The sequence below is a fragment of the Monodelphis domestica genome, chromosome 7 (genome assembly GCF_027887165.1).
Source record: "Monodelphis domestica isolate mMonDom1 chromosome 7, mMonDom1.pri, whole genome shotgun sequence".
Taxonomy (NCBI): Eukaryota; Metazoa; Chordata; class Mammalia; order Didelphimorphia; family Didelphidae; genus Monodelphis; species Monodelphis domestica.
Genome location: NC_077233.1, coordinates 28981564 through 29007897, shown reverse-complemented (window position 1 = coordinate 29007897; position 26334 = coordinate 28981564). Strand labels below are relative to the sequence as shown.

At 44.6% G+C, this 26334-nt stretch overlaps 1 protein-coding gene across 1 annotated transcript in view; it reads left to right on the top strand.

Annotated features, from left to right (window-relative positions):
* LRIG1 (leucine rich repeats and immunoglobulin like domains 1) overlaps positions 1-26334 on the top strand; it is a 140480-nt gene that overhangs the window by 101092 nt on the left and 13054 nt on the right. The window contains exons 5-11 of the mRNA XM_007500048.3: positions 3584-3727; positions 6315-6458; positions 7802-7945; positions 14698-14841; positions 17554-17634; positions 22714-22785; positions 23660-23731. Of these exons, the coding sequence (XP_007500110.2) occupies positions 3584-3727; positions 6315-6458; positions 7802-7945; positions 14698-14841; positions 17554-17634; positions 22714-22785; positions 23660-23731 (801 nt within the window). The remainder of the gene's footprint in view (positions 1-3583; positions 3728-6314; positions 6459-7801; positions 7946-14697; positions 14842-17553; positions 17635-22713; positions 22786-23659; positions 23732-26334) is intronic.

The window sequence follows — 26334 nt, the reverse complement described above, 5'->3', positions numbered from 1 at the left end:
TAGTACTGGACTAAATTTTCCTTATATTACAGTATCACCAAGTGCTTTGGGAATAGTTCCTTTTTCCACATGGAAAATGGTGGCCAGGAGCAGCTAGATGGCTCAGTGGATAAGAGAGCCAGTCCTGGAGATGGGATTTCCTGGGTTCAAATTTGATCTCTAACATTGTATGACTCTGGACAAGTCACTTAACCCCCATTACTTTGCTCTTGCCACTCTTCTGTCTTCGAACCAATACACACTATTGATCCTGAGACAGAAATTAAGGATTTGAAAGGGAGCGAGGGAGGGAGTGTTCTCTGCACTGGGGACACAAAGATAAAAGACAGTCCTCGTCCTTAAGCGCTCCTCTTTTATTGGGTGTACATAATCTACAGAAAATAAAATCGAGGTAATTGGGGGGAGTGGGAATGTGCTAGCCACTGGGAAGACAGGGATTAGGGAAAGGTCTTGGTGCTCTTTAGTGCTTTCCACAAGATATCCGATGACTTGCGAGTTAATCTGAGTTAATTCTGTGTAGCCATTTGTGGGGAAAGTGTTTGGACAGGAATTCATTCCATGTCCTTTTCAGGATGTTCGTACCAGTTTTATAGATGTCTGACTGAGGCTTCGCGATGATATTTGGGTGGTTTTTAGCTCTGAAGTCTTGTGAGCCCAATGGGACATATTTTCATCTTGGACGATGGCCATGGAAGGGGGCTGCTAGTTGTGTTTAGCTTGGGTCTAGACAACAACAGAAGGAAAGACAGCAGGGCAGAAGGGCTGCCCCCCATCTCACAGGAGGGTTGTGAAGGTTAACTGAGATTACCTATAGAGTACTGCCATTGATGTTATTATTGCTATTGTCATCATCATCATCATTATTACTTTGATGATGACGGTGGTGCTATTTTATATCCAGTGTCCAGACCGTCCGATGATGGCATTAGAGGAGGCCTATCTAATCTGGTGTGGAGCAGCCAGCACATTTTTATCAGACTGTGCTCTCTAATCTGCAGTGTGGGGAACAAATAGTACAGCAGAATTTGCAAGGAATCCCTGCTTGCCATCTTTTTGACGGTCGTCTCATGGGGCAGAGAGTTTTGTTTTTTTTTCCCCCACAGCCATCCTACAAAACCTCCCTCTCTCTGGCCTGCCTCCTCTTCCCTTTCTCCAGAAAGGCAGAATTTTTGTACAGATGGGGATAAAGAAAGCTGTCAGCAATGACACCAGCTTCCTAAAGTCCGTGAGGCCCGGTATCTGCTGCTCTGGCTTTAAAAAAAAAATGTCGTAATACACTTTCTAGCTGTGGATACCTTCCCAAGCTACAAAACTGGAGGAAGGGGAATGTTGGGCTCATTGGCACACTGCACGAATGGGGCTTCCTCATCCCCGAAAAGGTGTTTGGCTTTTTAAAAACCTTTACAGAAAGATGGCCCTTCAAAGAAGATGCTTCCTCACTGATTTCCAAAAGAGGATTTCGTTTCTGAAAATTCCCTTGCCACATTTCCCCATCCTGCACTTGTAAAGTGGGGGCCATCTTTTCTTGGAGATGGCTTTCTCCACATCCCTAGATTCCTTATGGTACTGAAGTCACTAATATACTCCTTATAAATATTATTGTGCAGATTGGATTGGGCTCTCTCCCCTGATTGAAACAAGGAAAGTACTTGGCTCTTCCTTGATTTCTAATGATCTTTAATAAACCAATGTAAAATACAATATTTGTATTATTAGAGATTTAATTTTTACATGATCTGTCTTAACTGGATAAACTGTTAGGTTCAGGTATGAGATTTAGGGCCACTACTCTGGTTTGGGGAAGGGTAGCCAAACTCAGGGCAGGCAGAGCCAGACACAAATAAAATATATCAACACCGGACAGGTTGGATTTAATAGAGAGAAAGGAAAGATGGAAAGGGGATTGGGGATTTTTTAATCTATTTCAATCTATCTATGCCACCAGATCTAATAATCCCTGCAAAGGGATTTCTTCTTAGAAATTCCCTACTCTATTTCTCCCTAACCCAAATCTGCAATCCCTAATCTTAACTAACCCACAACTATACCCCCTTTCATAGAATTAAGGAAAAGGATCTGTGTAAGGATTTGCTAAGGCCAGGGAAGGTCTTAGATTCAAAAGGATCCAGACTTGATCTCACAGTCTTGTAGCTGGATCAGGTTTACCAAAGATAGCCTCGATGTCAAATAACAAAACAGGAAATTGGGGAAACCAGGAAAAAGATAGATGCTAAGAAAAACTACAGCTGACACCTCCAGAGGTTTTTCCATAGACCCCAATTGTCTTTTTCCCAGCCCCAACTCCTTCCAAAGTTCTAGAATCTTCCTGCTGGTCTCATGCCACTTCCCTGCAAAATGTCACCACTTTCCTTACAATAGTACTCACTGGTTCCGAATTCTCTGCCTGTTTGGGGTTCTCTCCGGAGGATGTGCCTTCCCTTGACCTTTTCATATTAGGAATCTGGAAGTGTGCCTGGAGGCGGCTTATGAACCTCATAGCTCAGCCATTTGAGGGAAATAGTTGAGTTTTGGCTTCTACAGTGATTCTGACCGTAATTTGCCTCACAAGCTGGATAAAAACAAGCCTTTACATGGGGGGGAATCCTTTCTGGATTTAAGCATATGTTCTGGAAGGTCCTCATGGTAGAACCTCTAGGACTCCCTCTGTAGGAGACAGAGAAAAGTTGAAAAGCTGCCTAGACAGACACAAACCAGTTCAGAAAGAGTCTCTTCTAAGTCTGCTGATGAGCAATTGAGTCCAGCTCAGGCTATTTGTGCCTGGGATGGGCCAAGCACTGTGATAAACTCTAGGACAGTCCTTGTTGTCAGGGAGCTCAGGAAAACGACTCTGTAAGGGATAAATCTGGGGTAATCAACAGAGGGAAAGCACTAGAATTAATGAAAGGTTGGAAAAAACTGGGAGGTGATACTTTAGCTGGGACTTGAAGGAAACCAGGAGGTAGAGATGAGGAGGGGAAGGGAGATAAACCAATGAAAATGTCAGGAGATGGGAAGTTTGGGTTTTTTTTTTTTACAAGAAATAGCATGGACGGGGGCAGCTGGGTGGCTCAGTAGATGGAGAGCCAAATCCAGAGATGAGAAGTCCTAATCTGGCCTCAGACACTTCCTAGCTGTGTGACCCTGGGCAAGTCATTTAACTCCCATTGCCTAACCCTTACTGCTCTTTTGCCTTGCAACCAATATACAATATTGATTCCAAGATGGAAAGAAAGGATTTTTTTTCTTTTTTTTGGTGATCTAAAATTTTTTAATCTATTAATTAAGAATATTTTTTCCTATGGCTACATGATTCATGTTCTTTCTGAAAGAAAGGATTTTTAAAAGTAATAGCAATGACCAAAAAAAACATGGAGCCCAGTACCACTGGATTAGAAGCGTCCATGCAGGAGATGACAGTGTAAGAAGATGGGAAAGATGGCAGGAGGACAAGTTATGAAGGGCCTTGAAGATTTCCTACTTGATCCCTCTTTCATTGCCATTTGCCTTACTTTGGGGGTGTTTGCTGTGTCACACCATGGGGACCTGGTCCCACTGCTCAGTTTTCTGTTCTGGATCATTACAGCTACCTGGGGAGCAACCGCATTAGTACCCTGGAGCCGGGAGCGTTCGATAGCCTCTCACGGTCCCTGCTAACCCTCCGCCTGAGCAAAAACAGGATCACCCAGCTTCCTGTCAAAGCCTTCAAGCTGCCCCGGCTAACACAACTGTGAGTAATAACTGGGCACTTTAATTAAGGTTGGCCAAACTTTTATGGAGACAGAATTTCCCCAAGGACCAGCCCCTCCAGTGCGGCCCTTCCCCTCTCTCGGCATCTCTCGGGCTCCATGCAAGCTCTTCTTAATAGACCTGCGGTGACACCCAATAAAAACAAATTAGGAGTTTGGTCTAGGATGGCGTTGGCGGCCTGAGGCCGGTGAGAGAAAGATCAATTGTACGAGCGATCGGGCGCTCTGGTGGGCATTTTCTGTAATGAAACCTAGACCTGCAACTTTGAATTCTCAGTTGCCTTTGGCTGGGGGCCGGTTGGTTTCCATTGTGTTTTCTTTTCAGGGTTGGGGGAGAGGGGAAAAGGAGTGGGGCTGCTGGTGGGAACAGTTCTCCCCTTCTTAAATTTTAATATCTGCTGGGCCACACAGTTCCCTTTTAAAGGGCCATAAAATGTAACGAGGGTAGACGGCCACGACGAGTGGCAATGTCTGGGGAAACATTCCAGGCGTGAGAGGGTCAGGATGGCTGGGTTTGGGTCATCAGTTGTACCTGGTTTGGCAAAAATAATTCCTAGAAAAACAGGACCCAGATTAGAGTGGATGGAGCCAGGACAATTTCAGGAGGTTTGTTTTAGTGTGAAGTTTTTAATCTCTGATATGGCTTTTCTGGGGGGGGGGGAAAGCACAGCTTTTCCCCCCTTTACCAAGTAAGGTTTATTGACCACCAGCCTTGTGTGAGACTGTATACCAGGTACAGGAAGCCTGTTTGTATAGAACACTTTTGAGTTTGTCTTACCTATTTCATTTGATTTTCAGATCCATCCTTAAAACTTGTGTCCTCTGTTCTTCTCTGTCTCTGTCTCTTTCTCTTTTTCCCTCACTCCTCTCTCTGTCTCTCATTGTTTCTCTGTTCCTCTGTCTCCATCACTCTCTCCACTCCCTCCTTTCCTTCTCATTCTCTCTTGTCTGTCTCTCGTTCTCTCTCTCTCCCTCCTTCTCTCTCTCTCTCATTCTCTCCCTCCTTTCCTTCTCATTCTCTCTCCTTCCCTCTTCTCATTCTCTCTGTCTCTCCCTCCATCATTTTCTCTCTCCCTCCCTCCTCTCTTTCTCATTCTCTCTATCTCTGTCTCCCTCATTCTGTCTGTCTCTCTCCTTCCATCATTCCCCCTCTCTGTCTCTCCCTCCCTCCATCCTCTCTCTCTCATTCTCTCTGCCTCTCTTTCTATCTCCCTCCCTCCATCATTCTCTCTCATTCTCTGTCTCTCTCTCTCCCTCCTCTCTTTCTCATTCTCTCTCTCTCCCGCCATCATTCTCTCTGACTCTCTCTCACCATCATTCTCTCATTCTCGTGTCTCTCTCTCTGTCTCTCTCCCTCCATCATTCTCTCTCATTCTTTGTTTCTCTGTCTGTCTGTCTGTTTCTCCCTCCCTCCTCCCTTTCTTATTTTCTCTCTGTCTCTCTCCCTCCATCATTCTCTTATTGTTTCTTTGTCTGTCTGTCTCTCTCACAGATAAACAAACACACACACACTCACACTCACTCTTTTTCTCTCTCTTGCTCTCTCTCCCCCTCTTTTCTTTGTCTCTATCTCAGTAGACTGTATTTAAGGCCAAAAAATAGAAATCCCCACCCAAGGATGTTTTGGGCTTCACAAAGTTCTCTTTGTTAACCCTTCATATGAACTATGGCAACAATTAATTGGAATGTTCCCTTTCAGTTAGGTTGAGGTTTTATTAGGATGTCTTAAAAAAAACAAACAAACCAAAAAACAGGCAAACCAGATCACAGGTAATAGTTTCTGAAAGCTAGAAGGAATCATATATATTATTGGCTCCAACCCATACTCCATTTAACATATGAGAGAATTGTGGCCCATGGAAAAGATCTGCATCTCCTAAAGACACCGGCTAATAAATTGCTGAGCCCAGATTTGAAGCTTGGGTCCAACCTGCCACAAGTTTCTGTCTTTCAGGAGCTTCTTCCCCAATGTGTTTTTTTTCCCATTTAAATGGGGAGCAGTGGGTAGGGCTTTGGTGCTTCCTAGGGATGGGTGGCAAGGTCAGGATGCAAAATAGACTATCGCTCTAGGACATAACTGACCCCTTTCCCCCTCCTTCTGGACGGGAGCTTCCAGTCTTGAACAGAATAAACACCAGGATAGAGTTCATCCTGCTGAATTAGTGCATCCTTAGAGGAAAGCCTTCTGACCACAGTCAGAACCTCCTCTTCATTCTTTGTCATGAATGGCGCCTCTGAAATTTAGTAGATGAAATGTGAGAGCTGAGCTCATTCAGGGGCCGAGGGGGAACAGTTGATCTGGGCCTTATCAGAAGAGAGCATCTCTGCATTATTGCTTCATTCATCACTAATGGTCCATCTTCAGTGTCTTTCCCCGGGATGTCAGTCTGGGGGCAGGTCTGTCTCCTGGGCGTGCGGCGATGCTCCATTCCTTGGGATCCAGTGGGATTTCCGTTTCCCCAAGTTTTCACTTTCTCCTTGCTTGCTGTGCCGATGACCCCCTCCCACCCTGCCACAGGGACTTTGAGGAGGCTTCTCATGTATTTTTTCGGTTTCTCCTTGCCCCAGGGAGCTGAACCGGAATCGAATCCGTCTGATCGAGGGGTTGACATTCCAAGGGCTCGACAGTTTGGATGTGCTGAAGCTGCAACGTAATAACATCAGCAAGCTGACGGATGGGGCTTTCTGGGGTCTGTCCAAGATGGAAGTATTGTAAGTACCGAGGGGAGCTGCACTCCTGTCAGTAGAGGGGACCCCAAATAGGGAAGGGTCTTCAGTGGCTCTGCACACCCTTTTCTTTTTTGTTTCAATTCTTCAGCTTATGGTTTGGGGGCAACTGAGTGGGTTAATGGATTGAGGCCTGGGTTCAAATCTGGCCTCAGACACTTGCTAGCTTTGTGACCCTGGGCAAATCACTTAACCCCCCATTGCCTAGCCCTTATGGCTCTTCTGCCTCGGAACCAATACAGAGCATCGATTCTAAAATAGAAGATAAGAGTTAAAAAAAAAAAGATATGGGCCATGGGAATTCCTGTGACGTTTTTGGTAGAAGGAACTTGGCCAGAACTTGATTTTCTTTTAAACTTCAGAGGAAAAACTCAGCAGGAGGACAAATGTTTAGGCTTTATATAGTAGGGAAGGGATGGTGGTTCCCCACTCCTCTCCCCCACTCTCTATCTTATTCTCATGTTCTTGTTTCCTATTAGGAGGAACCAAAGAACAGTCACTTCTCAATCCTCTCCCTGACCTTCCTCACCCCCTCTAGCCAGATGGGTGTGTGTGTGTGTGTGTGTGTTCTAGTTATCCTTGATCTCCAGGTCAGCTTGAAATGTAGTTAATTTTGAGAGATTTATTTATGTCCTGCATCGCCTATATTAATAACTATCCTCTCTAGCTATTGCAGATGTCTCACTTTCATCATGGAAGCTTTCCCCTCTACCAGATATTTACAACTGGAGAGTTCACTTTTTTTGTTTGTCCTTCCATCAATCCATTTCTGTTTACTTATTTATTTAAAATAGTCATCCGTCCATCCATCCGGTTTATTTATTTGTTCATTTGTTTATTTATTTATCTGTTTATTTATTTGTATATTTATTCATTCATTTATTTAGTCATCCATCCATTTGCCTATTTATTTAGTTGTCCATCCATCCATTCATCCACTTGTCTATTTTATTCATCCATCCATCCATCCATCCATCCATCCATCCATCCAGTAACCAGAGAAGAAATACACTTTAAAGAAAAAAAAAAACCCAACCCAAATCTCACTGTCACTTTGATTTATAAACATTTAGTAAGTGTCTGCTATGTGGCACAGGGGACAAAAAGGGCCCAAAAGGTGGTTGTTGCCCTCTAGGAGCTTACCGTCTAATGAACTGTTGCAGTCCTAAATAATGGTATTTTTGTCCTGAGCAGTAGGGGAAAACCTGGTATTCCCAGCCTGTTCCAGGGAGCAAAGGGGGGGATCCTTCAGTTTTCCCCCTCAGAAGCCGGGGTCTGTGTGGCCGGCCGGCTCTCCTGATTGGTTCTTCCCTTGCGTGTCGCCGTAGGCACTTGGAGTACAACAGTCTAACCGAAGTGAACAGCGGCTCCCTCTACGGCCTCACTGCTCTGCACCAGCTTTACTTGAGCAACAACTCGATCTCTCGGATTAACCGCGATGGCTGGAGCTTCTGCCAGAAGCTACAGGAGCTGTAAGTGGCCGCCGGTTTGGGTGGGGGCGATGGATTCTTTAGGGAAGGCGGCGCTGTGTTTGGAAAAGGGGGATGGGGGGATTCCTAACTAGGACAGGGGAAGAGAGTCTTCTTACAAACAGGCTTGGCTGTTTGTAGCCAGGATCTCTGGCTAAAAATCTCACTCCAGGAGTCGATTTAGGAACCTTGTCCTGGCTTTATACTCGGGCTCACTCTGTGCTGTGCCTAGATGCCAGAGGGTTCATTCCCCGCCGTGCCACCCATGCCCTGGATGGTTTTAGGAGCTGTTTCTCCCGCTCACCTTGGGCTGAAGGTGGCTCCATGTAAGCCTTGCTTGGGGAACATCTCTCTGGTGTGGAAAGGAAATTAGACTGACAGTTTGTGGGGGAAGGGGCCAACTGGGAGTGGCAGTTGGGTCTTGTGACTAGCACTTCCTTCCTGCTGGGAGTGGCAGTGGGGTCTTGTGACTAGTCTTTCCTTCCTGCGGGGTGGGACTTGCTTCCGGGTGTTGGAGGAGAGAGGAGCTTGTTCAGCCCAGTCTGGAGTGGCATGCTCTTCTTGGTTCAGCTGGAAGATTCAGGCCCAGTTGCTTCTGAAGGTTAGACCTGTTCTTGTGTGCTTTCTATCTACTGCTAAGATTCTGAATTATACAAAACTGGACTGATATAGAGGAGACAGAAGTGGGAAAACCCTCCGCCAGTCTCTAGAGCCTGGCCCTATACTCTGAAGCTAAGGAAAAACTCCAATTCCAACTGGATTATTAAACTTTATATTATTTGAATTCGCAGTCGGATAAGTGGACTATTTTTTTCTGGTCATAGAGGGAGCTGAAAATCAGTTCAGTCATCAAGACAATAAAAGTCCTTATCGGACCCCTGCTGTTTCCTCTCAGCAGGGGGCATCTCCCTCCCTTGCCTCACCAAGCAATATTCCCTCTCTCCCCTTAACTCCTCCACACTCCTCCAACCTCCCATTATCCTTGTTATTCCAAATGCTATTTCCTTTCCCAAATAAATATTACACTGGGCATGAGGGCTTCCTCTGTCCATGGGTGATAACAGAATTCTAGGGGGTTGTTGGGGTTTCAAGCAGACAGAAGGGTCTCCCTGAGGTTGGGAGTGATTGTTTAAGCCCTTCTGTAAAAGATGCATTATTTACCCCCATGTCAGAGGCAGGCAAGTATATCCAATGGGGAGTGTCAGAACTCGTGATGGCATTGACCTCCCAGGCTCTGACCCTCTGCAGTGGGATTCCTTCTGCCAAGCAAAGTTATCTCAGTGGGATCTGTTACCCTAAGTGCTTTCTCACCTGGTGTCTCCTTGCCAACCTCCTCCTCGGACGAGACCGGACCTTGCAGGAGGTCTGTTTGGTTGCCAGGTATATATGGACATGGAGACCCACTCGAAATCGCCAACCACCATCCCCCGTAGTGCACACACAGATTAAAGTACAACAGAGAGTCCCCTTCTTGGTTGGCTTCCCTTCTGCTTCTACTGTGCTCTCTGTATTTAAAGCCCTTCTTCCTTTGGGAAAATGTAGAAAGGATGGCTTTACAGTGACCTACCATGGAGGATCCTTCCCTCTCTGGGAGTCTTGGTAGCATTTTCTGGGGCTTGGCTCGTGGAATTGGAGAATATTAATAAAACTCTGAAAAGGGACCTTTAAAGATCATCTAGGCCTGCTGCTCCATTTTACAGATGACAAAACGGAGGCTTAGAATATTCAATGGCTTGTTCCCAAGTCCTCCCCAGAGATGGTGCTGAAGCTGGGTCTTCAGTATTTTAAAAAACACTTGCCCATTTACAAAAATATCCTAGATGAACAGAAGAAATATAATCCCATATCAAAAAGCAACTGCTATATTCTTGACTGTTAGGTGAGGCTGCTGGGACATAAAGACCCAAGTGAAACACTTCTTGCCCTCGAATAGATGACATTTTATTGGAAGGTAGAACCCAGAGTTTCTGGAGTCACTAGGATTATTATAACAGGGGTCCTTCAGAGATCCTCTGGACTCAGTCTGTCCTCAGCACTGGGGACATAAAGGCAAATATATTCTTTGCCTCTGCAAGAGCTTACATTTTAATTAATTAATACATTTAATTACAATTTAATTAATTTAATTTGAAAATGAGCACACCAGAAGCATTTACTAAGCACCCACTAATTCATGTATGAAGCACTGTGTTTTCAGGACTGCTAACCCAAAGAATGACCAAAAGAGGTTCCCTGCCCTCAAGGCATTTACTTTCTACGTTTTGCTCTGTCCAGGCTTCCTCTCAGCCACAGCTGCATTTTCAGCTCTCACTGAGAACTGTATCAAAGCCTCCCCCCACTCTAGCAATCTCTAGATCAGTAAATAATATCGTCCAAGGAAGGAAGCCCATCCTTCAACTCATGATTGGCTGAAAGGATCCAAGATGTGGTTCTTCTTCATCTTTGTTTTAGCCATGGTGACTTGGGGGTGAGGGCGCAGCATCTCTGTTTTCCTCTTCTGGATCACATTCCGGGTATTCACCAGGTTCATCATTTCCTGATGCAAAGCCATGAATTCTGATCTCCTGCCCCCAGGAGTTATTTCATCTGGATATGTTTAGGGTTAACCCCTTCCCTTTATTTTGATGTCTTTCCAGCCGTCTGAGATTGCTTCCTGAGTGTGTAAACACACGTGTATTATACTGAATGTCTGTATTGATCAGTGGCTGCTGAGCTCTTGACAAAGACTGTGAAGGCACCCCCGTGCTGCACACGTCTGGTCCCCGGGAGGCTTGCTTCATGGTGCTTGTGGCAGCTTAGAACCTTTGGAATATTGGCTGTTGGCCCTGTTGCTTCTGTGTTGGTAGGACCCCAAGCAAGCCTTCCCACTTCTTTTTTGTCTCTTATCCGCCATCTTTAAAACTGACCTAGACTTGGCGAGGCATCTTTGGGCCCTACATTCCAATCCTCTCAGAAGGTTGGGGAAACCAGAGGCGAGCCTCCCAAGACCTCCCCTCCCCAGCAAGTGGGGCAGTCGCAGAGCTTCCAGTTTGGATGAGGCATGTTAATTCTTAGGGGGCAGCGAAGAGAACCCTTCAGGTTGGGTTTTATGGAGGACTTGATTTCATGACGTTTTCCAGCCGATCTCGCCAGAGATCATGGATCCCCCAAAGCTTGCCGTTCTCCCCCTTCTGGAAGGCGTCAGGATGGAGGCTCAGGTGAGCGTGCGTTTGCCAGTCAGAGCAGAGACCCTTTGCACGGTATCAAGTACACTTGCAGCCAGGCTTGACACGACTTTCTTAAAGTCGGATTCTTTCATCATAGGTGAGGGCGTCATTTTGGTCATCTGCCAGGCCTGTATAACGTGATGCTGCAGCTTCTATAGGAGTGGAAAAATGTTGTTCTGTGATTCCTTCAAACTCGTTCATCTTGTCCGAAGCCCTCGTCTTCCCCAGCCTTCGCAGCCAAACCCACACAGAGCTTAAGAACAGAATAAGCGGGGTGCGCATCAAGCCAACAGCACTGGCTGCTGGGAATGGGTGGCAGCGGGGCGTCTTGTCGTGGAAGAAGCTGGTCTGGGCATCGGCGGCCACGGTGACCATCCCAGATCTGCCCCCTCATCCATGTGGCTGTCGGCCGGTCCCTTCCCTCCTTTGCCATCAGATCTGTTGGTAGTGAAGTGGCGGCTTTGGAGTAACCTCTGCCTTTGGGGTCCCTTCCAGCTCTTCACTCTGTTCCCTTGTGAGCCTCCAGAACTCGGACTGTCAAAGCTTCTGCTCTTACCCGCGACAGGATTGGGACAGCCAAGTCTGACCTGGGCAAGATAGGAAGAGCTTGTCTAATGAGAACAAGAGTGGCGATAATAGCGATACGAGATGAAAATGATATGAACGTAGGCGGTAAATTATGTTAGAATCGTATTACTAACACAGGAATATGTCTACTATTCTTACAACTAGTTGTTATTAAGAGTGATGATAAGAGCAGCAATAGTAATAAGAATCGTGTCAGCAATAATGATAGATTAAAATTATACAAACAAAATCAGTAAATTGTTAGAATCATATTACTAAAATATTAATATATCTAATTATTCTTATAACTATGAGTCATTATTAGTAGTGATGATGATAGGAGCAGTAATAGTAATAATCATAGATTAAAATTATACAAACAAAATCAGTAAATTATGTTAGAATCATTATTTAAATGTTAATATATCTAATTACTATTCTTATAACTATGAGTTGTTATTAATAGTGGTGCTGATAAGAGCAGCAATAGTAGTAATAAGAATGATGTCATAAATAATAATGAGATTAAAAATATACAAACAAAATCAGTAAGTTATGTTAGAATCATATTACTAAAATATTAATATATCTAATTATTATTCTTATAACTATGAGTTGTTATTAATAGTGATGATAAGAGCAGTAATAGTAATAATGATAGATTAAAATTATACGAACAAAATCAGTAAGTTATGTTAGAATCATATTACTAAAATATTAATATATCTAATTATTCTTATAACTATGAGTCGTTATTAATAGTGATGATAAGAGCAGTAATAGTAATAATGATAGATTAAAATTATACGAACAAAATCAGTAAGTTATGTTAGAATCATATTACTAAAATATTAATATATCTAATTATTCTTATAACTATGAGTCGTTATTAATAGTGATGATAAGAGCAGTAATAGTAATAATGATAGATTAAAATTATACGAACAAAATCAGTAAGTTATGTTAGAATCATATTACTAAAATATTAATATATCTAATTATTCTTATAACTATGAGTCGTTATTAATAGTGATGATAAGAGCAGTAATAGTAATAATGATAGATTAAAATTATACGAACAAAATCAGTAAGTTATGTTAGAATCATATTACTAAAATATTAATATATCTAATTATTATTCTTATAACTATGAGTCATTATAAATAGTGATGATAAGAGCAGTAATAGTAATAATGATAGATTAAAATTATACAAACAAAATCAGTAAATTATATTAGAATCATATTACTAAAACATTAATATATCTAATTCTTATAACTATGAGTCGTTATTAATAGTGATGATAAGAGCAGTAATAGTAATGATAGATTAAAATTATACAAACAGAATCAGTAAATTGTTAGAATTATTCTAATTACTATTATAACTATGACTCATTATTAATAGTGATAAGAGCAGTAATAGTAATACTAATGATAGATTGAAATTATATACACAAGATCAGTAAATTATGTTAGAATTATATTACTAAAATAATAATATTTCTAATTATTATAACCGTGAGTCATTATTAACAGTGATAAGAGCAGTAATAGTAATAAGAATCATGTCAGCAATAATAATAATAGATTAAAATTATATGAACATAATCAGTATATTATATAATTCAATGACATGAAAATATTAGACTATCTAATTGTTATAGTTATAAGGACAGGAATAGTTGTTAATAATGAAGGTGATAAAAGCAGTGATAGTTAACAATGATGTCAGCAATAATAATGATAATAAGATTAAAACATATTACTATAACCAGTAAATTGTATAATTGTATGAAAATATGAACATGTGTAATTATTATCATTATAACTATATTAGTGGTTACTAACAATGAAGCTAGAAGGCGGTAGTGATAGTAACAATAATGATATCAGTGTTAACAACTGTATCGATGATGATTTATCCTGACGATACTGTGTGAACAATGCTTTTCCTTTCTTCAGAAGGTGCTCTGCATACGCGAGGATGGTAGATCTAGAAAGGGACCTTAGAAATGCTCTTGCCCAGCTCCTGTATCTTATCCGAGACTCGGGTACATATGTGGGCCTCCCCTCAGGTGTGAGGTGCCTTGTAGAGGTTGGGGAGGTGGTTCCCCAGGGAATCGCTGTGGGGGAACATGGGTGCCCTCTGCTGACTGCTTCAGAGTGACTTGAGTCTGGTCAGCTTCAAAGCAATACCATGGGAGGCCAGTCCCATGAGTGGTATCTCTGTCTTTGGTCCCCCTTTGTGTGGATGATCTGCAGTTCATCCTGGTCTGTAGAGAGGGGTTCTCTCCCTTACTAGCCTGAGTTCCCAAAGAGAAAGCCTGCCTCTTTATCTCATTTGGTGTCCCCAGTGCTTTGCTCAGTGCCTGGCACGGAGAAGGCTCTTCATACTCTTTGGCTTGGCTTGACCACCCCTAAGTTGAAAAGCCACTTGGGACCACTGAATAGTAACAGCAGATCCTTCCATGCAGTCAGCTCTCCTGACCTCTTTGGTCTATCACGGGTACCTTGTGAGGGAGGGCAGCAGGGACGTAGGCAGGCATCCCTATACCACGCATAGAACAAGGTTGGTTGAGTGGAGGAAGCCCAGGGATGGAGTGGTAAAGTGATTCATTCTTTGGCTCACAGTTCAGCAGCCACCATTGCTGAGCAGAACAAAAACAGGCAGCCACTATTATACTTGATGGAGGTCTCCTTATCTCATAAGTCACTTGCATTCACTTAACAGTACCTAACCGAGCAAGAGGAAAATTCCATTCTGTGCCTTCCATGAACTTGGAGGCTTTAGCAAAATGCCAGTCGCATCTCAAAGCCTGCCTCAGCCCATTGCTTTCCTGGTAGTCCTATTGGTTTGAGGTGTGGAGGGGACATGGCAGGCACGTTCCTCGTGAGGGTCTGGGAGATCGTGTGAGGGGTGGTGGAGAGGAGCCTGGTCTGATCTGCTTTGGTTGTCTCCCCCGCCATCTTGTTTTCTCAGAATTCTGTCCTTCAACAACCTCACCCGGCTTGACGAAGAGAGCCTGGCTGACCTCAGCAGCTTACAAATCTTACGTCTTAGCCACAATTCCATCAACCACATTGCAGAAGGCGCCTTCAAGGGACTTAAAAACCTGCGAGTCTTGTAAGTGTTTTGAACATTTGGGTTGTCTCTGTCAATGAAGTGCTCTTGGCTCAAGGGGCCACAACAACTATCACTTGGATGGGTCGGCTTCCTCAGTGTTTATGCCCCTGTCTTAGACTTCTCCTTAGCCTCCTTAGAAGCTTTGGTCAAGGTTTTTATGTGAAGCCTTTCTTGCTTTTCCCAGTGGCTAGTACCTCCTTTGCTCCCCTAATTATGTGGATTTACTCTTCATTTCTACTATCCCATTTATTTGGTTTTCTTTGATAAGCTACTGGAGGGCAGGGACGATTCCCCTAACCCTCTTAAAAAATCTCAATGACAGAATAGGATTCTTGTAACCAAGGAATAATATTCTAAAATGACTAAATAAATTAATTAATTAAAAAATAAGAATTAAAAAAAGAAATCTCAAAGCCTGGCACATAGTAGATGAAAGTTTAGCTCAAAACCAGGAATTATTTCCTTTTTTTCTTCATCTCCAGAGTCTCTAGGACATCAGAGCCACTTACTAAATGTAGTTTGCTTGCTTGATAGGTCAGATGTGTTCCCAACCCAGGGCTTGGATGAACTTTATAAAAGTCCTTCACTTTGTAGGCAGCCAGAAATGTTTGACACTTCCCCAGGAGTCCCGTTAGTCCTGCTGATCGCTCTTGAAAGTGGATCTTCATTCCCAGAGTCTTTGGCCTGGTAGTGGGCACTGGCATTTGGGCAGTGGTGAGGGATGCCTTACAGGTACAGGTTCAGGCCATGGATCCCTTCCATCAGCTGTATGAGCTGGCCCAGAGGGAAGGGGGGCGCTTTGGTCCCTTCTCTACCAGTCTTCTTGCCCCCACGTCTCTCCCTGTTGTCATTTGGTTTCTAAGACCTGGGGAATTTCCATTCAGTCCACAGTGTCCTGGGACTGTTTTGTGGCGATCTTTTCCTGACCTCTCCGGAGGAGTTCTGTGTTGTGAATTGGTGGGAAACCACCGTTCAAAGTGGATGCCTGTTTATGGGGAATTGGCCCGGGTGGCGGTGGGGGTGGCCTCCCTCATTAATAGTGGACAAATGAAAGGAGAGCGGGGACGACATCTCCTTCCTGGGTTCCTGGGCTCAGCGATGCTGGTTTTCTCCTTTCCATTGTGTTGAGTGTGGGGGAAGTGGCTGGGGAGCTTTTTTGGGGCCCTTCCCAGAGTCTTTCAGGCGCTACGACCCTCCCAGGCAGCTGCCAGGGGGAGCCCTTGGAGAGTCCCAAAGAAACTGGGCCATGGAGTTTGCTGTCCCTTTGCTTGAGCCTTGGCGCCCCCAGTGAGTGCCAGCACAGAGTCAGTGTGTGGGGGAGGGCAGGGAGCCCCCCTTCTGTCTACTCCAGCCCTATTGGTCTGGCACCTGGTGAAAAAAACCCAGAGCCTGCTTTAATTATGGCCTATTGTGGGGGGAGCCTTTGGTGAGGGTGAAACTGTTGAAATGCTGAACTTTTCACAGAGAGGTCAGGCTTGGGACCCCCTGCAATACAGGGAGGTGATTAGCAAGGCTGCCACATTCAGGCTCAGCAGGCCAGAAAAAATAGGAAATTGGCAGCCGAGCTGGGGGTGCTGAAGAGCAGAGCACAAAGACAGGGTTGGTTGGGAGAGCTGGCTTTTCAGAAGGAGAGAATAGGGGGTGCCAGTGACTAAAAGGAGCTCTTCCTTCCCAGCGGCAAGATGTCTCCGCTCCTCTTAGCAGGACAAAGATCACCCCAAAGCTGCTTTTCTTGGGGCCTCCGGAGAGAGCCACTGTTGGGATGTCTTGGCTGGCTCCAGACTCTTATGCTTCAGACCAAGTGACTGGGGACTCCCTCAACATGAATGAAGATAGAGTACAGGGGGGCCGTGGGAAAGGGGCTTCTCTTGGTCAGGATTAGAAAAAGGGATGAGAGAGAGAGAATGAAAATGAGAATGAGAAGACTTGGATTTAGAGCTGAAGAAGTCCGTTCAACCTAGATTTGCAAATAGGGAAACTGAGGATCCAGAGAGGGAACTCAGCAGTAGTAGACTAGGATTTGAACCCTGTTGTGTGCCCCTGAGCTGAGAGAAAGGGGGAGAAGGAGAGGGAGAAGGGTTGGGGGATTTAGAGCTGGAGGAGGCAGTTCCACCTAGATTTGCAAATAGGGAAACCGAGGAACCAGTTTCACCAGTAATGGACTGGGATTTGAACCCTGCTGTGTGCCCGAGCCGCCATTTTTCCCAGGCATGGTCAGTGGGGTTTCTTGAACATAAACAAATCTTGTCTGGTGCACAATGTTCCTTAGATATCTGCCTTCTTTTGTAAATTCTTTGAAACCATCGTGGAAGCAGACAGCAGGATTCTAGTTTGGAGAAGGAATAAAATTGTTTAATTTGCGAAAGTGTGTATCCTGAGTCACTGAAACTGGACTTCAAGTCGGGCAGAACCTAGTTCTAGTATCCCAGGGTACAGGGTGTCCCCAAACTCTCCAGGGAAGATGGACATTTGCACACATAGACTCCGGGGCTGCATCCCTGCATCATACTTCATAGATTCCAGAGACGGTGGAGAGCTGGAAGGGATCTGGGGGGCTTTTTGCTCTCTAGTCACATTCGCTCAGTATGTGTTGGAGGACTCCCAGAGGGGAGACGCTCTTCCAGCCCCTTCCCAATCCCTTTTCTGCCCTTTGGGAACAAGAGCTTCAGGACTGAGAAATTGATTGTGAGCTTTCTTTTGTCTTCTCTGCAGGGATCTGAACCATAACGAGATTTCTGGCACAATAGAGGACACCAATGGGGCATTTACGGGACTAGACAGCCTGAACAAACTGTGAGTATCTCAGCGTTTGAAGTCCTGGCGATCCCCTCATCTGTGGAGAAGTTCCCTCCACTCCCCTGGAATCCGCCTTTGTTCTGGGCTCGGCCCGAGAATGGCAGGCCCCCCGACATAGATCTTCTTTTGTGGGGGAGAGACGAAAGGAGAAAGAGGGCTGCATCTGCTGCCTTCCCTAGTGGGCTTTAAGAGGAGCCTGGGAGACCTCGTGGTGATGGAGTTATTATGCATTCTCTACACCTGAATTCTTGGGGTTGTTAGACCCAAAGTGGCTGTTTTTAGGCTTGAGAAAGTTGTCCCCAAACTTCTTCAGGGGATTTCTTGTGGCTCCTGCCTCACTGCTTAGGGACCTTGGCCTGTATGGGTGTAAGGAGCTGGGGGTGGAATATTAAATCTTGGTTTTCTGTCTAGAGATAATTGGGGGCTGGCACCCCTCGCTTCATCTTGGTTCCACCTTTCTTTCTTTCTTTCTCTAACTCTGTGTCGTTTATTATCTGTCCTGGCAACAGAGGGTGACCAAGGCCTGGGAAATGGGGTGTATTGACTCCTTATCACCGGTTTTGGAAGGTGACATCCCAAGCATCATTCCACTTAGTGTGGAATCCAACTGAGAATTTAGTCATGATTTTGAAAGCTTCAGGAAGGCCAGTTTGAGTGCTCTTTCCTGGCCACACATTATTTCTACAAATTAGAAGTAATATGAGGAGGAGGGCAAAGAGGCAAATTTAGCCTTGATATAGGGACAGATTTTCTAAGAATTAGAACTATCCCAAAGTGCCATGGGCTGCCTCCTGTGCAGCTCTTTGGTCCTCCCAAGGATGGGTGACTTCTGGTTGGCCACGTTGCAGAGGTAACTATTGGATGATCTAAACGACCTTTCAGTCCTCTTCAGCTTTTGTGGTTCTCTGAATTAATTACTGAGTCAGTCCCTTTGTTCAGTAAATTACTGTCACTCATTGTTGAATTGAAATGAATTCCTTTTTAAAACTCTAGATAATTCCAGACTCTTAACATGAATTGCTTGAAGCTGCAGTTCACTTGGATTTGCTTTAGCATGAGATTATCAGGTTTATTTATTCTTTCCATTTCTTTTCACGTCATGCAATACACACACACACACATACACAATACATGCAATAATATTACAAAATATATTTTTATTTCTAGAGTTTTTTCCTCTGCCTTTGCTTTTGGGTTCAGTGAAGTGGGTCTACCTAAGGCTGCAATATCATTTCCTCATTTGGAAAAATGAGGATCATCCTCTCCTCTTTTATAGGGTGTCGTAGGCCTGCCTGAGATGATGCTTTAGAAAGCACCCTGAAAAGCCTAAATTGTTGTAACCCTGGGAAGTAGATGCTATTCTTATCCCCAGTTTACAGAAGAGAAGACCCTGTTGGATCTGGGGTCACAGAACTGAGGCTAAATTTGATTTCAGGTCTTCCTGTCTTTAATCCTAGAGCTCTTTTCTTTCCGTTCCCCCTGTCTGCCTCTAAATCCCAAAGCTAATATCGCTGCCTTCTCTTGTTCTTTTAAACTCATTTTCTGCCCCTGCTATCTCCCTAATAATGTCCCTAAAATTCTCCCCCATAAAAAAGAACAGCAAATTATATTCCCAAACAGCCCTGGTGTCTTTGTTCATACTACTAAGCCCTGAAAAGCTTGGGAACGTTTTAGTCCCTTCCACAGGATAGTAGCATAAAAGTTACTCCTCTGGTTTGGAGACCGTGAACATCCGAGGAAGCCAGAGGTTCCCTCTTGCCAGACCTCACTGACTTTATAGAAGGACCCTGAGTTCTTCCCAAGACACAACAGGGCAGGCCTCCATTCAAATATCTTCCCAGAAAGGAAAGTGAGGACTACCATGCCATAAAAGGTCCGAGTAAAGACCCAATAGAAAAAGAAAAAATCTCCTCCCTGACTGTTCCAGCTATTGTATGTGGTCATTTTAGATCATTCTAATAATTCGGCTGGAACGTCCCCACCAGGAGAAGAAGCTCGTGCTACTGGAGAGCTTTCCTTCCTCCTCTCCTGTCCATCGTGCCCACAGAACCTGGCAGAACTGGCCAGTAATGCTTGTGTGTCCCAGGGCCAGATGCTTTTTGAACACCTGCTCTTGGCTTGTATCCTGCCGTAGAAATGCCCATTATGTGAGGAGAACGTCCTAGACCCCAAAATAACTGATCACAGGCTCTCCTTAGATTAGTCACTTGTATACCAATGGGGAAGGATGAGTACTTGCCCTGAATTCTGCCTTCCACTGTTACTCCAGAAAGGGGAGGAATATTGAGTTCCAGATGGTAGGGATCAGGGAGAAGAGGAAGAAGAGGAGTCCAGAATTAGATGAAGAATCAGTGTTTTTCAGTGCCATCTCAGTAGAAATGCCCAGATATTTTTCCCCAGAGGAGGGAGTGGGTTTAGACTTCCTGGTCAGCACCCACATAGGGGAAGAGAGAGCACAGTTTTTTCTCTGGGGGATGCTGGGTGCAGACTAGCCTCTCAGAGGAAGGAGAGCCTAAAGATCCAGTATTTAATCTACTCAATAATTGACCCAGATTGATTTAGTGAAAAGTGAGGCTTAGGGGACCTGGCGACTATGCAAGTCCTGTTGTTGGGCTTGGGTTTTTGGTTTCCATTTTGAAGGAGGGTGGGAGTATTTGCTAGATGGGAAATCAGAGCTGCTTTTTGTGTAGTATGTCTAAGTCATGTTACGTTGGGGCTGATGGCTTGCTTGGATAACTCTTGCCTCAGTTGTAAGGGCAGACCAATACTCTTCTCTCTGAGATATCTTGGAGTAGCTTGGAAGCCCTTGAGTGACCATCAGATCTAGCCAAAGCCTTGGTTATCCATCATGAATGGAACAGAGAAGAGTGTGGACAGCCGAAACCCACAGAATGGCACGTCATGGCCTGGCCTGGGGTTTCAGCTTTCTTGCCCATCCAGCCTTTAACTGGTATTGTGGACCCAAAGGAGAACCCACTGACTGATAGTTAAATTGGTGTTTCCTTTTTCTGTATACTTGCTGGTGGCGATGTTAATACTTAGTACCATGCAAAGTCAGGGAGAAACAAAGCCCTGATTAATTCACCAACTGCAGAAGGGGGGATCTGAACCTCTAATTGCATCAACCCCAGCATAGCTGCCAAGGATTTAAGTGACTTGCTTAGGTTCACTTGGCTAGTAGGCATCTGAGGCAAGCCTTGAACAGTTTAATTGTTGTCGCCATCAATGAGAAAAATCTGTCCCTTAAAATAAGTCACTGGAAGGAACATTTAAGTGAATGAAGTCAAGAACAGCTTCATCCTGGTGAAATTAGATGACCTGTCTTCACTGTCCCCCAGGAGCTAATTTTTAAGCATTTAGGGGAGGATAATGAGCACAGCTGTGGCATATAAGGGAAATAACTTCAAAACTAAGTCAGAAGTCAGGTGGGTTCAAGGTCCAGTTCTTCCATTTGCTGGTCATACGACAGTGGGTAAACCACTTCTTCCCTGAGCCTCTCATCTGTAAAATGGGGGGTTGTAATGCTTCTGGTGGAAAGTGCATTTCTGAAGTCAAAAGACACTATCTACATGTACACTATTAATATTTTCTGGCAAAATTGTCAGGATAAATGTAGTAGGTTTTTTCCTCTTCATTGGTCTCCCACAAGAAAATTCTTGGCTGAAAGTTAAGACTTGGATGTGTCCTTTAGGCATCTTCGAAGTGAAGAAACCAAAAATAGCCATCTTGTAAACATTATTTCTCCTCTCTTCCTGCCTCCATTTCTCAAGAAAGATGGCTGATAGGAGGCAGCAAGGTGGCTCATGGATCAAGAGCCAAACTTAGAGATAGGAGGTCCTGGGTTAAAATTTGTCCTCTAATACTTCTTAGCTGTATGAGCCTGGGCAAAACACTTAATCCCCCACTGCTTTGCCCATAGCACTCTTCTGCCTTGGAACCAATATACAGTATTGATTCTAAGACATAAAGTGAGGGTTTGTGTGGGGGAAAGCAAAGATGGATGATTTAGGAGTACTCTGGGGCCGCCATGTTGGATATATATGCCATTGTAGCTCCCTACCTTGGGCTAGCTTAGTCTTCTGAGTTGCTGTGTTCCCTTGAGGAGGAACCATATCATTCTGAGAATTCCATAGGACTGTAACTTAAAATTCTTGGGGTACCTCAAATAGGCCACAATCAGTAGACACTTCCAATATCAAGCCAGTTCTGTATTCCAGTTGGTTTGAGACTGAATTTCACTAAAAGACAGATCATCAGAAGGGATCTCAGATTCTTCAAAGTCAAAATCCTTACTGAAAAAGAAAACTTTCATCAGCATATCCACATGAGATCTTTGCTTGAAGACCTTCAGTGAAGGCCAGTTGTTTTAGGTCAGACCTGCCTCTTGGTGGCTTCTTCCTTTGGGTCCTGCTTCTTTCTTCTGAAGGATCTCTTAAGGACTTAAGAATCTTAAGGAATCCCTTAATCTCTTCTAAGTAGCCATTCCACCCTACTACCTCCCTTGAACCAGGTTTCTTTGCCTTTTCTAGGCTACTGCTTTTCCCTCCTTCCCTTAAAGCAAGCCCCGAGTCTTCCTTTTCTCTCCTAAGGGCATTCATCATTGGCCCTATTTGTGAGGCAAGCTAGGAGGCTGTAGTTTTCCTCTTCCCACTAGCAGAGAAGAGGCCAGAAGTGATGGAAGGTTACTTGGAACGTTAACATTTCCTCCACTGCCCTTGGCTCTCTGTCTATGGGGGGATCCTTGGAGATGACCAAGACTAAGCTTACAGGATAATTTCCGCCTCATGGGGCAGCTAGCTTTTTGGGATGGGATGATGGCTGCAATTTTTTGCACTAGTCACTAGTAAAGTCTCATGAAAGATAAAAGAACCTCTTTTCGGGGCTGGGGGTGTGTTCTGTGTATGTCAGCTCCTTGATCCCAGGTTGGGTTCCCACCCTGGGATCAGATCTCGCGTCTCTCAGCTTTTATGGTTTTCCCATCTCCCGTTCCACCTCCAACCTCCAACTGATTTTTTTTTTTTATGGAGAGTGTGTTTCCTTTTGTTCATCTGGGTACTGTCTGTTTGGAAACTATAGGACTCTGTTTGGAAACAAGATCAAATCTGTGGCCAAGAGAGCGTTCTCAGGACTGGAGGGCCTCGAGCACCTGTGAGTACCCGCCATTCCTTGCTGGGTTGAGGGGCTTGCCAAGCAGGGCTGCCTGAGAAGTCTGCTAGCAATTTCATAGTGACTTTGTAAACTGAGAAGCTGGGCTGTTGGGAGAGGCCAGCTGCTTCCTTCTCATTATAAGTCAGCTTCAACTTTGCCCTTTATTTGGTGGGTGCCAGGAAGGGAGCTTGAGAACATATGGCAAATTAGGGTGTTCTCAATGGCGTTGCTATTGGAGTATAGAATCTTCCCTCCTACCCATCCCTCTTCCTAGTTTCAGGATCACATGGGGCCTCTCCCTGGGCACCTCTTTTATTTCCAGCTCTCCCTAATGTCTGGTACTAGAACCTACAGCTTTACAGGAAAAAGAAGCCTAAACATTCTCCCTTGGTCCAGTTATCCAGGACCCATTCTCCTCCTGCCCCCCAGAGATTAGGGCAAAGCAGAGACGTTATTCTCTGCCCGTTAGCAGTGGCTTCCCAACCACAGATATATATTTTTTTCCCACTTACCAAGTCTAGTTCAGGAGTTGCTCTGGGAACTCTTAGCTAATAGTGGCTTGAATAAGCCTTTCTTTTCCAATGGAACACAAGCTCTTTAAGGGCAGGGACTGGTTTAAGTTTTTGTCTCTGCACAGTGCCTGGCACACAAAAGATACTTTGCAGGTGATAAAGGAACTAGCTCCCGAAGGGACCTATGGATGAATCAAGGCTCTTTTTATGACCGATTCATTGGAATTCACCCAGAATTTATTAGGCACCTCTGTGGGATCACTCTTCCCCCCAGTTTTAAGATGATGTTGGTTTGTGCAAAGAAAATAGTTGCTCTTTCTGTGGGCTAATTCAGGGTCTGCCTTTTGCTTGTCTTTTTTCAGGAACCTGGGAGAAAATGCAATAAGGTCGATCCAATTTGATGCTTTTGCCAAGATGAAGAATCTTCAAGAGCTGTAAGTGATTTGGAGTGCTCTGTGCGAGTGTCTGTGTGTGTGTCCTGGTAGGAGGGATTGGACTTGTTGGGGCTAGGTGGAAGGAGAGAGAGACAGATAGTAATACGAAAATTCAAAATTAAGTGTATTTCAGTATTATTGGATCCCTTGAATTCCTGTGTTTTTGATTTCATGTCTTTAAAAACATTATTCCAAGATAATAATGGGACTGCTGTAGGCTTCACCACACAAAGGAGTCCATCACACATAAGTTAATAATCTGTGTTTTAGAGAAATCTATAATAATTGGAGATGGAATGAAAATCCATTGTTCTTATCAGTCAAGTCATTTATGTAAGAGGTCCACTTGGAGTCATCTCGATGACCTGCAAGGACCCGTCTAGTCTATGTCTGTGGTCCCCAGTTATTGAAGTTTGAAGGTGATTTCCTTTTGGGATCCTTTATCAGTTCAGTAGTTGAGTTGGGACCCCAACTTTAAAGCTATAGTTAGGATAATAGACCCAAACGTCGTCTTCCCAATCTGGACCTCTTTAGCAGTAGAAGCCACCAGCCTTGTTTTGCCCTGATTCTGGACCCTAGTCCTGGCTCCCTTGTCTAGGATTCCAATCAGATCCTGCATTTCCCTAGCTCAGAGTGGACTCTGGCCTGAAACCAGCCTTCTGGTGGGGATTTAGCCACAAATTCTACTTACTTGTTCCACCCCCCCATTTATTTGCAGGCAGGTTGCACTGGCCGCTTAGTCATTCTCTGGGTAAATTTCCACAAGCGATGATTGGAAACACACTTCAAGTTGGAATCAGGAAAATGTACAATTCTGGCCAGCGCAGTATTGGGAGTCGCTGGAGGGTAGACATTTCAAGGCAGCGCCTCTTTGCTGGGATAGGAAGGACAGATTTGGTGCTTGTCGTCACCCAGCATCCTTCTCCTTCCTGGGGGCTTCTGGCTCCAACTTAACAGGCTCCACCATCTTACCTTTCATCCCATCTTGGTTTGATGACTGGCACCTTCCCTCTTGGTCTCATTTCCCCTTTGCCTCCCCTTCTTGTATTGGGGCATGTCTTGTCCAAGGGCCCCACCGATGACTGGCACCTTCCCTCTTGGTCTCATTTCCCCTTTGCCTCCCCTTCTTGTATTGGAGCATGTCTTGTCCAAGGCCCCACCGGCCAACATGAGTTGGCCAACTCTTCCCAGGTCACGTCCGCCTCTTCTAGCTAGAAGGCAGGAAAAGCGAGGGATCAGCATGGAAGAGCAGTCACCTACGAAAGAACCAGGCCACTAAAAACAGCCAAATTGTAGTCGGCGAGGACTTCATTTTTGCCTCCTTTTTATTCATTCTTGTTAGTATTAATATTTATTTTCCCAGACTGGAAGCCTATTCCTGTAAATCGTAGAATTAAAAATAGTTCTCTCCCCAGATGAGTAGTTGAAGACTCTTCAGGATGGTGGCACGATTTATTTATGCTCTGCCTGGGATCTCCTTCTTGACCACTTGGGAAAGGGCAGTTAAGCTCTACCCCTTACAGGGTGGGGAACGTGGGATGTGGGGCTGGTCAGCTGCCAGCTCTGCTGCTTGGATCCATGGAGATGCTTTTTTGGGGGACCAGGTTCTACCCATGGCAGTCCAGTCTGGCTGAGGAGAGCACAGTGTGATGCAAAAGCTTTTTTAAAGTTCTGATCCATTAGACTTAGACTTTTGGTTATCCTTTCGACTATCTTCTTTGGTTTGAAAAAGAAATCTGGCCTGATTTTTAAGTCTTCTCAGTGTCCCACCCCCCAAGTATTTGGGAAATAGTTAACGAAATAAATAAAAACACAATAGAAATACAAAACAAAAATACCAGGCCTATATGGGCCTGAAGATCACATTATAAGGAAGTTTTGAAGTCAGTCACCAAATGAATCCATTTTCCAGCTAGTTAAAGGTATTTAAACCCTGTGAGACAGTGAGAGAACAGAGCAGGAGGGAGCCCAACCAGACAGCAGTGACTCTTTATACTTTTTTTTCTTTAAAGCCTCACCTTCATTCTTAGAATCAATAGTAGGTATTGGTTCCAAGGCAGAAGAGTGGTAAGGGCTAGGCAATGGAGGTTAAGTGACTTGCCCGGGGTCACACATCTGGGAAGTGTCTGAGGCGGCTCTTTATTCTTTTAAAGCCTCTCTTCTGGGGGATGTGTCCAGACTCCTCGTTGCCCGCTTTGACAATAGATCAGCCACCCTGACTTAGTAGTTTTTTTTTAAGAGGACCAGAGGAAGAAGAAGACAGAAAACAGTGTTGATCCATGTGAGGACCGAGTTAGCTACGGATCGTCATTATTCCTGCCTTCTTTTCTCCTGGCCATGGGAAGTGGAGCTGGGACTCTAGTCAGAAGGTCTGTTTGAGGGCTCTTCTCCGCCGTCCTCCCTGGTAGCCTCTCACTGCCCAAGGGCCGGCGGAGAGGTCTTCTGAGAGCCCACAACAAGCCGATTCACCCAGGCCCCCAAGCTGACTTCTTGTCCAGTGACTCCATGCAAAAGAATGTCCGCTTAGATGGCTGTTCTGATTTCTGATGAAAAATCCCCTTCTTGGTTGCTGAGAAATGAAGAAAGAAAACAGTCACTGTTTT